This window comes from Cupressus sempervirens, chromosome 5 (genome assembly GCF_028749045.1).
Source record: "Cupressus sempervirens isolate cs-2001-9-10 chromosome 5, ASM2874904v1, whole genome shotgun sequence".
In the NCBI taxonomy this organism is placed as follows: domain Eukaryota; kingdom Viridiplantae; phylum Streptophyta; class Pinopsida; order Cupressales; family Cupressaceae; genus Cupressus; species Cupressus sempervirens.
In genome coordinates, this window is record NC_143122.1 from 1028875035 (window position 1) to 1028887863 (window position 12829).

The 12829-nt window shown below is 36.1% G+C and overlaps 1 protein-coding gene across 1 annotated transcript in view; it reads left to right on the forward strand.

Annotated features, from left to right (window-relative positions):
• The window catches only part of FRO1 (NADH-ubiquinone oxidoreductase-like protein), a 43289-nt gene that overhangs the window by 10837 nt on the left and 19623 nt on the right, over window positions 1–12829 (forward strand). Inside the window, exons 2-3 of the mRNA XM_089833344.1 lie at window positions 5252–5340; window positions 5557–5686. Of these exons, the coding sequence (XP_089689470.1) occupies window positions 5252–5340; window positions 5557–5686 (219 nt within the window). The remainder of the gene's footprint in view (window positions 1–5251; window positions 5341–5556; window positions 5687–12829) is intronic.

A 12829-nucleotide genomic window follows, 5' to 3' on the forward strand; every position in this document is an offset into this window, starting at 1 on the left:
TTTATGGAAGTCTTCTAAGAGGGCTTAGCCTGTGTTGCAGCACTTACTGTTGTAAATTGAGGCAAATAGCCTTTTAAACAACAAAAGAACTACAACACAAAGTTCAAACACCAGAAATGAAATATATGTGAATAATACCAGTGCTTCAAGATAGATAGAAATTCTGCAACAATGAACGTGCGGTGTCTGAAAATTGGAATAATGGGTCCTCTTGATGATGTCAAAACTCCAACTATTTGCTTGCAAAGCCTGTTGCTTCAGTCTTGAGAATTGAACAACTCAAGTCAGTGCTAAATTGCAACCATTTATGTGAAAAAGTAACAGGAAGTATTTTTGTCACACCCTGTCATTGCACCAATATTTAAAAAAAAATCACGGACTAGTTGAAACTTCAGAAGAGAACTCACCTCACCAAAAAAAATGTGGCTTGTTTTTCACACGCCCAGCACAACTCTATCAACAAACTGCACAATACCTTTATACCTTCAGTTAAGTGCCTGTTGCTACATATTGTAACTCCCAGGAAAAAAACATCTTCTATCAATGATATACTAATGCCTGGAATAGTTTTTCAAAGACATAACTTCAGGAAATGGCTGCATTTAATAAATTTAATTTTTAAAAAATTGCGCACTAAAATAAGGAATCATATTCTAAATGGTCCGCCTCTCATTAATTTCTTTAGCCGTCTAGATTCAAGTTCACCACATTTAATATGCAAGGTTTAGCCACTTCAATTGAAACTTAAGAAACTATACCTTTGAATATTCAAATGATGACATGGAAAATATTCTGACATGGCAGGAAGTTGACAAGTTGTAATAACCCCAGCTGGTAATAACTTCAGAAGACAGCAAACAAACTTCATTAATTTGCTACTAGTATTTCGTCATACACTTTGCTGACAAGCTCTGAAAACAATTGTTAAGATCCTAACAAACTCCTTCCGACAAACCCTTATACCTCAGCAAGGGCTCAGAAATCCAAAGACTTAGAATTGTTACAAAGCCAATAGAAGCCAAATAAATAATCAAATAATCGGACGCCTCTTCCAATGATATGAGCTCCTATATCCACTGCAGGTGACAACCAATTGTCAGAGCTACCCATCGCAGTGCCAAAAGTGACAAGTGCCAAAAAAAGACTTACTAAAAATAGTAAGTCTGCAACTAAGACCCCCAAATCACCCTGTTAGCCCACGAGGGTCGCTATAATGATTGACTCAACCAACTGCAAGAACTTGCTAAAAAAGGGGACATTACACAAGTAAGCAGTTGAAGTAGACACAATCAGCTGAAGCACGTCAAACAACTCAAGCAAGTCAATTCATGTCTTGAAATTTAAACAACTTTGATCATCAACCTTTGACATCAATGGCAACATATTCAACAATGCATTATAGAAGCACATTAGCAAATGTAATCAGCCTTAAAAAGAAACTTGTTCTCCAAATCTGCTGATCATCATAAATACAGGGGACATTTGTGACCATAGTATCACGGAGACGCGTCCCCCCCCCCCCTTTTTTCCCTACGTCTTGGAGACGAGAATGCACCGGGGACTTGGGGACTCCGTTCCCCCGTCCCAACCGCACCACTAGATTCCACCACCTCCACCACCCACACTGAGGATGGGGGACATCCCAGGGTTGACTACTTTTTGATTCAACTATTTATGTTCAATGTTTGATCTTCCAATCCAATGCAATGTTCAAATATTTACTCTTTTACATCTTTATATCTTATATTGCAATACATATTTTCATAACTAGCATTTTAAGTACTATATGTATAGTGAAGACCACACAAATATACTAAGGGCAGGCGGGGGGTGAATCAATATATTAACAAATTTGCCAATTTAAACTTTTAGTGGAACAATTAACTTAAAATGCTGAAATGAAAAAAGTCATGCACATGAACACTATAACACAAGATATACGTGAAAATCCAATGCGGGAGTAAACCACGGCAAATAATTGCTTATTTATATAAATTGTTCTTTTATAATTGTTTTGTAGGCTACAACCTCTATGTTTATGAGCACTGACTTATTGGAAGCTCCAACTCCCACACTTTGCAGGCTCTAACCTACTGGAAGCACCAACTCCCACTGTTGTCTTTGTGAGCACCCAATCCACTGCACACAAACTGCTCTTCCACCTTAATACTATTGCTCTCTCAACTGATGATGGATATTTTGCTCCACAAGAAATGATAACCTTTCCTTCCTTTGTCTAAATGCTTATTGTCTTCAAAGTGCACTCTTCTCATACCTTGCCTATTTCCTTTCTCGTATATTCAATTTAATTCCAATTCCTCATAATTCCTTCTAAAATACTGCTGAGTACATATATGAATCAGATTATAAATTTGATTATATATATATATATATATATATATTCTTCTTGTACTCACACTTCAACTCCACACTCTTTCTTGACTTTTCAAATATATCTTTACATACTCCTTTTCTTCTATTATACTAACATCCACTTAAAATTTATGTATCAGATTTAATAAATTTGAATATATTTTTCTATCTTTCTTACTCCATTAATAAATCTGAATATATATTTCTCTTTCTTACTCCATTGATTTGCTCCATGCACTCTCCTTTCTTCCTGTCGTTATAAATATTCTTCTTTATTACATCTACTCATTTCTCATTCTTACTTCATCAATTTCATTCAATATTTGTTTATACTCTCTCAAAAGACACGTCTCTTAATGAAGAGAAATATTCAATTATAATCTCACCTTTTCTTAATTAATCTTATTGACTAAACTAACTTTAGTCTCCTAAACTATTTTGAATCTCTATTTGATTAATCACACCTCTTCATCTAAATTTTTTCTTTTAAAATGATCGCTGCTTTTTCACAATGAATTGCCATAGAAATGAAATGAAAGATTTTGAATAACGTCCACGAGGCCATAAGCCTAAGGGACCAACATAGAACTCCTTATTCAGACTGATGTGATTTCTCCAAGCTGTCCCTTTTGTTGTGGATCTGCATAAGTAAGATGGCCCCCTTGAGGAGTCTTGGTCCTTGAGAAAGGTCTTTATGCTGTTCACCTTTAATGTTTCTTTGTGCTGGTTGAATGTCCTTGTATGCAGTGCAATCCTTAACATAGTGCCACTCCGTTTCCACCATTCCGTCTTTGCAAAATTTACAAATTCTGTCCTCCCACTCTTCCTTAGGGACCTTCCATCTGCCAGTTTCACACCTCAAACAGTGTGATCCAGATCTCAGTTGGGCGATTAAGATTTTTGACTTTCCTTTGATCTCGGCTCCTAAATACTCTTTGTCATCATGCTCACATGTGGGATTAAATTCTTTGACATAATATGCTTTTTTTCTACCTGATTTGCCCACATGGCAGATCTGATTTTTTTTGCTACCCATTTTTTAATTTCTAAATTGGTTTCTGGGCACTCTTGGTAGAGATAATCTGTTCAACCTATGTGCTATTTGTGACCATCCACTATGTCGTTTTTTCTGTTCGCTGCAACTACCATTTCCTGCTCCATTATAATATTATAATAGTGTTGTTTTTTCTTGTATCGTGGATATGCTGTACATATTGTTATTATTTGATAGTTGATATTCGATTTCTCATGATTGTTGTTTCGTATCTCATTGTTTTAATGAGAATTATATTCTTTACTTTATTGTTCACATGCTTGTTTCTTTTCTAGCCAATTGGATTTGTCTTTTACCGCTTGATGGCTCCTCTGAATAGAATAAGATAAGGCTGCTGCATATACGGTGTTCCATAGTCTCATTCATAGTCTTTGATGACATAGCAAGTATGTACGCTGCTTATAGGGGTTGTTACTTTGCCTTATATACACCAGATGTCCTTTGCAATTTGTCTCAAGTTATTTGATTTGAGAAGGGACTGTCTGAAGCTGCAATCATAATCCTTTCTTTATGCGTATATTATTTTGCCACTAACATATACTGACATGGTTCTAATTATAAACATTCTGATATGGCATTTTTGTAGTAAGCTATTGACTTTAGAAACTTATCGCCAACATAAAAACTCCTTAATGGCATGAATTAATTATTATATTGGTGCCCTAAGAATTGCTCGACTAGTGTACCCATGTATTAATGTGGCTGTTCATTCTTTGACTATCGTTGCTGCCAATATGCCTCCAATGTGTTGTTTTGACAAATATGTCATCACTTATTTGAATGTCGACGTCTCTGCATAGATTAGACTCCATTGCATCCTTTGTGTATCATTCTTATTGGTGATGTCTTTCTCTTCATACTTTGAAGACTCTTGTTGATTTCCATGTACTGAAAACAGTCTAATATATCATCATTCCAGAATTGATGTTGCTCCTTTAGTACGTATCTTCTTCCCGTACTTTGATATTTCCAATTAAGTATACCTTCGCTGTTGTGTCTGTCGCTATATTTTATATTTCAGATGATCTACAATGTATTATATATTTTCATTTCTACTGCACTTCCTGTGGTACTCTTATTTAGGCGTTGAAGTAGGAAAGTTGAACGTACATTGCTTTGGGCTTTTTATGCTGAACCCTTTTTCCTGATTGGCAAAGCTTTTGGAACATGCAATGCTGTATATATCACGTTGGCATTTCTCCCTTGTTTATGTTGGTATTATTTATAAGGGCAAAAGGATACAAATCACACACGTGCACATTTAGGCATTGAAGGAGGAAAGTTGAATGTATATTACTTTGGTTATTTTAATGCTGAACCCTTTTTCTGGATCGGCAAAGCATTTGGAGCATGTGATGCTGTGTAAATCACACTTCTTCCACAATTCTTATTATTGTGGTTCAATCGAAATATAACTCAGTCATGTGTATATGTTAAGCAGGTGAAGACTTTAATGGGCATTTTAATTGGATATTAATTTTATCTGTAATTTGTTCTTAATACAGCTTTGTAATATTTCTGAAGAATTTCTCTTGTTAATATAGCTTTTTGATTTGTTTCTGTATTCTGCCATTTTTATGAAATTCTCTTACCAAAATTTGCAAATTCATAATTTGATACTAAAACAAAGAAAGCTAAAAGTAAGGAGTGTCATTTATGTTCTCTGAACAAGAATCTCTTCTGGGTTTCTCCTGATCTTAATAAGTCTGAGATTTTGGCATGTCATAAATAACATTCTTCTTTTTGGGGTGGATCAATTGCTCATGCTACATGAGAAAGTGATATCAGCTTCTAACATGCAATTCCAAATATTATGAGAGACAGGTTATTATCTATTCCCCTGGACGGACACCAACACAGCAAGGCTCTGCAAAAGTAGGAAAGTGGAAAGTTGATTTTATGTCAACACAAAAGTATGGAAGTCTGTCCAACTTTTTTCTTTGTTTTAAATCCTATTTATAGTTGTCAGTTTGAACAACACAAAAAATGTTGAGAATCTTTGATTCAAATTATGTATTTATGTGTACTTTTATCACTGCTTGATGCAAGTCTATGCATGTGTAAGCTTGCACATGTATCCTCTATAAGATAAAAGTAACACTGGTGTGTCATTATGCATGGTTTGCCAGGTGGGAGAATCCTTTGATGGGTTGGACTTCAACAGGTGATCCATATGCAAATGTTGGAGATGCTGGTCTTTACTTCACAAGCAAAGAAGCTGCTATAGATTTTGCTAAGAGACATGGTTGGGATTACAAGGTAATCATTATTTCACATTTTTGTATTTTAAATATGTCTCTTTGTCATCAAATAAATGAGCATTGAAGTTTCTTCATCAGCAATAGTTGCTGTTAGGTTCCCAAGTGTATGTATGCAAGTGTCTATATTGATTTGAATGGAGTGTCCGTTAGTGCACGATTTAGTTCTTGAGGAGAAATTTCTCATATAAATTTGTAATATTTAAAAAGTTAAATTTGAATTACATACAACTTCCGGCTTTGGAAACTCTGAAAATGTTTTAGTCGTATGTGTCGAATTTCATTCAATCAAATCATTTTAAGTGTAAAGGTAAAGTCCACTAACCAGTTTTCTCATTAGCCATCAAGGTGGTGCTTTTATGTAATTGGATAAATATTTAATGCTTGTTACTGGTAGTTACATTAGGGCATTATTGGCTTAATCTGCGCCATTGATCTTAAATTAATCATGGCCATTCATTATAATTGAACTCCCTATAAAAGGCAAGGTCTTCTCATTTGAAAAGGGAGAGAGCTGGAAAAATTGATTCCTAAGTGCTACCAAAATTATTGCAAATTCATTGTTGGTTTCATGGTGCTTTGCTTATGCTATTTTGGAGTGTTGCATGGTCTCTTGGTTCCTTAGAATCGACTTAAGTAAATTACAAGTTAAAAATAGATAGTTGGGTAGCTTAATGGAAGACGATGTTGTTGGTATCATGGTGAGACTAGTGTCCGTACCTTTTGGTGTTTGTTGATTGCAAATAGAAATAAGGCTAGTTTGCGCCTTACTGCAAGCACTTCAACTACTTCATTTTCATTGATTTGCATTATTTATGGTTTTGATGAACATAAGTGGTTGGAAAATCATACTTGCACCCTTAGAAGTTTGCACCTTACCATTTGTAGTTGAGTTGGCAAAGCTAGGATTAGTTTGGTTTCACCATAGCATCAAAATTATCTTGCATTAGTAGAGTTAGAAGTGGAAGTAGTTTAGTTCTCTAAACCCTCATTCCTATTTGCATTTTTTCAAATTTTGGTTAGAATTAGTTTGAAGAGCTCAGCTGACATATCATTCGCATTCAAAATGTTGATACGTCCTCCACAAAGAAGCTAATGTAAGTCCTGAAGTGATTATCAAAAAATCACATCACGAACTAAGTTGTATCCAACATAAATAGGAACCTTGGAGTCGCCTTCAGTCTGATAAACCTATGAGACTATATATATATAGATATAAATTTATATATCTAAGTATTATTATGTAAGAGAAATAATAATGATATATAGATATAAATTTATATACCTAAGTATTATTATGTAAGAGAAATAATAATGATTTATGGTACACACACACACACACACACACATATCACTATAAGGAAAATTTGTCATTAAATTAAATTTTTAATAATGAATGGACATGTCCTATGAAGGGACACACCTCTTCTTGGTTTATTCTCAATATAAATACAAGGGATTGCTGCCTTTGAAAAACACATACTTATTTGCAGTGATCCTCATAAACTCAACATGGTATTAGAGCCTAGCTGCAAATGTAAATTAAATCAATTTGTCTGGTTTGGTGTAGAGAAATGTCCCACAAGCACAATAAATGAAATTGTGTTCTCTTTAAATCCAAAGCTGACTCAATTTAATTGAGAAATTGTCAAAGAGTTAGCATTGAGAGTGAACTGATTCGAGGGGCATGTTATTTGGCAAAGGGGAACTTGCCAATGAAAGGGGAGTGAGTGCAGTGTTTGGGTGTTAACGAGATTCTTTCCCATATAAAAACTGAGACTAGTTTGGAGGCCCACGTTGTAACAGAGGGGGTCTATGCATGTTCTAAGTGCATATGTCCATTGTTTGGAACAATAATGTAGGTTATATGATGGACATGCTCGATTGGGGGATCTTTGCGAACGATGTTGAATGAGCACTTGTTTTTGACACAAAGCATTCATGGTGCTAATTTAAAAAAAAAAAAAACTTTCTGGATGCTGTCCAAGATGGGGGGGGGGGGCGCATGTTGTTTAAGGTGTAAGCGTGGGCACTCTGGCTGGAATGCCTGCATTTCATATAAGCTTACAAGTATTTAACTAGGGTTAGTCAAATTTCCAAGGTGCTGGTTTGTATTTGGTGGCAATCATGAAAGAGTAGGCATTTTGACCTACCGCCACTGTATAGGGTATGAAGGACTCAATTAGAAGAAAGGAGACCCAAAAAAAAAAAATCTGACGTGGAGAACAAAGGGAAAGAAACCAAAATTATATAATTTTAAGCACATTACAAAAGTAACGTGGTATGAGGCGGCCCTTTCAAAGTGGCGGACCATATAGTGATAATGGATTCCCACTGTGCAAAAAGACAAAAGGTCTTAAACCATTAGTAAATATGCTTGGTCAAATCTATTAATACTAGGATTACCATCTTCTATAGAGAGCATGTACATAGGGGTTGAAGAAGTTAAGGTAATGTTGGAGGTTAGTTTTAATTGTTTATTTTTTAAATTTGGTCACATATTACTATATGTGGCATTAATATGTTGAAAATATAGCTTAAAGCATAGTAACATAGGGATGTGTTCTCCCTCTTTTTGCCCCACACATTGGGGACAAGGATGCACTGGGGACTTGGGGAGTCCGTTCCCTCATCTCCAGTGGCACCACCAGATTCCACCATCTCCGCCAAGGATAGGGGACGTCGTGGTGTTAAATATTTGCTGATTTGACTATTTATGTTAAATGTTCGATGTTCCAATTTAATACATCTTATCATAACTAGCATTTTAAGTACCATATGTATAGTATATACAATCCCCCTAGTCCCCCGCCATCGTCTCCCTGCCATTCGCAAATTAAGGCCCCTTTGCCCCTTCCGTCCTAGAAACTTGTTCCCCCATTCCCTTGTCTCCCTGGGCGGTGTAACTATGGATTAAACTATATATATAGAAGATGGAATATATGCTTATATGTTCAAAGTATATATTATATGTGATCAATATTATATTGGAATGATCTTATATTATTATGCATAATTACTTATTATCCTTGATTGTTATATTAGTCTTTCTCATTTTTCAATATGTACCATTAGAGCTATTTACCATTTCTTTTTCTCTTTGAGGATGATCTTGCAAGAAGAGGAAGATTGATATTAGAGGGAGTCTGAAAATCCATGTGTGATTGCATGATTTTGATGGGGCTACCCCCTGTGTACATCATGAGGAAGTGACAACTTCCAAATGATTATCACTAATATTTGTAGAAGTTATTGAAAGATGTCAAGCTTACAATAGCTTAATCTTCTATTATGAGGGACATCTTATGATTTCTAAGCAAATCATGTTAGATGATAACTTGCATGGTGGATTAAGTTCCTTAACAGACCACGACCTTCCATTGTGATGGACATCTTATGATGTCTAAGTAGATCATGATAGATGATAACTTGTATGGTGGATTAAGTTCCTTAAACAGACCATGGCCTTCTATTGTGGACATCTTATGATGTCTTAGCAAATCATGATATATGATAACTTGCATGGTGAATTAATTTCCTTAAACAGACCGTTGCCTTCTATTGTGATGGACATCTTATGATGTTTGTTAGTCCTGGCATTTTTGAGTTGCCTTATTTTCTTCTTTAATGTTGAGTTGAACTGCTGTTTTTAAACCATCAACCTAAAATCAAGTCCTCAATGCCTTTATGCCACTTGCTTGTCATTTTTAAGTCTTGTTTAAGAAGTCCTGAGAAGGTTAGTCGGTTCTAATTCGGGTCATGTCTATGTCAATGTTTTCAAGTGAAAGTTGCCGAACTTTTGAACCCTTTTGACCTTTTAAACTCATTTTTTTGAAGCACTTAGAACTTGGTTCAAATTGGTTTATCAGTGCGAATTTATCCCATATGCCGATGGTGGTGGGTCCTAGTGTTCAACAACTGGCAATTAAGTGGTACGCCAATTTGACAAAGTGATAGAAGATGTGGCAGTAAAATGTTCCGGAGATCTCACCGTAGTATTCTTTTACAATAATCATTTAAAGTTGTGGTTAAGGGAGAACGTACATGACATGTGGCGGGGGCATAAGAAGGATTGTTGCATGTAAGGTAATCATGACGTGGTAAGGATAAATGAGTGAAAATACTATCAATTAATTAAACCTGCCATAAAATGGCTAATCAATCAAGTTAATTCTTTGCATCTTTCTCCAATTTTGTTTTCTGTAGTTTTTCCTTTACATAAATACCGGGTTGTGGTTGCACCTTTGCTAGAGAGTCATGAGATCGTCTCTTCATTCCTTCGGTAATACTACTAGTATGAGTTGTAGAGGGCTAGTAATTATTGATATAGACCTAAGGGGTGTGAATGTAGGGGATATACATAGTAAATTGTATGAGCATTTAGGGGATCCTTTTGTCGGAGAAATTCTTGATAGTGGTTTGTTGATAGTTGCGTCCTTTCCCCCTGTGGCTATAAGCCTCGAGCTAATACAGGTTGTGTGAAATGCTATGACGTTAAGTCTAAGTGCATAAGGAAAAATGACGAGGAGATATTGATCTCTGTTGACCGTGAAACTATAATCTCGGTCTTCAAAATTCCTAAACAGTCTTTTGCAGACTTTACCCCAACACAGTCTCTTGCCAAATTTACTGAAGCTCTTGACAAATGTTGCAGTGTCATAGCCAAGCATTGCACTCGGAAATTCTATAGAGGTGGTTCACATTTACCTGTAAGTTTGAACAAGGGTCATATGAAACCTCATTTACATGATCTAATGGTCCTGCTGCTTGGGGTAAGAGGTTCTCCTGATGTTTATATTTTTTGAGGAGTGGATGTATTTCAACATAGATATCATATTAGAAGGGAAACAATACTTTGATTGGGGGGAATTGATTGCAGGTTCACTACGGGAGAAATTGAAGTTAATGCAAACAATTAAAAATGATTTCTTTATGTCCTCATATATGATGTATTCTCTAGGGTGCACATAGAACCTCACAGCTATCCCACATGAACCGTAGAATGAGAATATCTTTATTTACGACTATTGCCCCTCATTGCAAAAAGACCAAATTTTCACGAACTACATAAAGGTTTATGGTGTATTTATGGGTAGATAGTGTTTTGAATTAGCTAGTGTACCGGAACAAAGATCTCAGCTAAAGCTCAGGAATTGGTTCAGCCCTATGGTAGTGTGTTTATTCAATTTCCTAAATTCACTTATATCAGGGTAGGAGTTTTTGAAGAATCCTTGAAGTTGGCCCAAGTTCGCCATGGATTGTTTTGTGTTAGTTGAGGTTTGCAGGCAATTGGCTACTGTAGTCAAAAGTATTCTTCCAGAGAAGAAGGGGGATACTCGGTTTCTTGTTAAACTTGATAAATTTTCCTGTAGAATGATGGAAGATGCTATTAATATTGGTTGTGACTTGTGTGGTTTTGATTTCGAATTCTACCAAGAAAGGAGAGGTTGATAATAAGGGATTTACGAGGAGTGCACTAGAACTGGAAGGTCAAATTATGCTGTCCCTCACCGTGAAGATTATTGGGAAGATTGCCCTAATGCAAGAGTAGTTTGTGAGCGGGATCACTTTAGGTTCTTATTGTCCTAGGCGACCTCATTTTAGCTCAAGGTGAAAATACATGGAGTACAAGATGATGGTTCAAATGTTGTTAAACCAGTCTATCTGAACCTAGATAGGATAACTCTGCCTATTATTGATTGGACTTAAGATGAAGAGGATGATATTGCTTTGAGAACTAAAGTTATTGTGGACTGCACTAAGGCTTGGTTAAAACAAAAAAGAAAGGAGAACATGCCCATGAACCAGTCAGAAGAAACGGATAAAGGTCCACAATGTTCCCTTTTTCTAACGCAATTCTTTCCATTAATCATGCAGGTAAGAAAAAAGGTTTGAAGGAACAAGTTTAATGGACTAGTTGAAAAAGCCAACCCCTAGAACAAGGACTAGGTCTAGAACTAAATCCCAGAAGAAGACAAAGATGACAAATTGAGAAGTTGTCAGGGTTGACTTAGATAAAGATAAAGAACAACATTTTTCTTCCATGGACAATGAACAACATGTTCAAGGGATAATTAATAACTTGTCCAAGTGGCAAATATGATGATGACCCCGACAAAAGATGTAGGGAAGAAAGAAGATTCATTGGCGGTAACAAATTGGCTTACTAGCTCAGTAAGCAAAAAATGCAGTTTGGTTCCCATATCGGTTCCGATTCACGACATGGTAAGTAAATACACTGCAAGGACTCCTAAACCCAAAAGGGTGAAGAATGCAACAAGGCTTGTTACAGATTCAAAAATAGGGGAAGTTGTAGCAGAAGTTGCTCTTTATCAACCTAAAGAAGGATCTACTGAACTAGATGTCAATAGTTTTCAGATGACTAGAGTCAAGTTGGGAGTGCTGAACAAAGAAACCAAAGAGCATTGGTTGGAGCATTCAATTCAACTGTAATGTCCCCACTTTAGCAATCGACCAAGTGTGTCCGCGTTAGGCTAGTTCTACATGGTCTCGAGGGCTAACGAAGGGTTTAAAGGGATCTTAGAGTGTTTTGGCCTAATCATCTCTAGTTTGGGCCAAAATGGAGTTGATTTACTCAGTTTTAGGCATACTTACTATTTTTAGTAAGTTAGCAGGACACAGGGGAGGTGGAATATGAGAAAAAAATTGATGTGTGAGTTGCAGATCTGTTCTTGGCATTAGAGGACGTCTATCCTCTCTTGGTGACATTCTAGACGTCATTTCCTTGGGGTTTGGCCTTTAGAATTCATTGCTAGCAGCTTCATTAACAAGCAAATTGGGCGCATTTCCAGCTACAGGCAAATTGGGTGTTTGCTCATATCATTCTCACTTCTTGTCCGATGCTTATGCCATTGTCAAGGGATGATTTTATGAAGGTCTTGGACTGAGTGAAGGCAGATTTTACTGTAGCAGCACTGCAGTGCGGCACTATTCATATTACTGTAGCAGCAAGATGGGAAGTTATTATTGGAATATTATGTTATAATGCTGGAGTAATTAGTGAGTTGAAAAGTCTGCTATCTATTTGATTTTATTAGTTTGAAAATTAATATTATTTCAGCAGTAGTTCAATCTTCAGTTTGCATATTATTAGAAATTCCTTCTTGTTCATGTTATGTGGTTT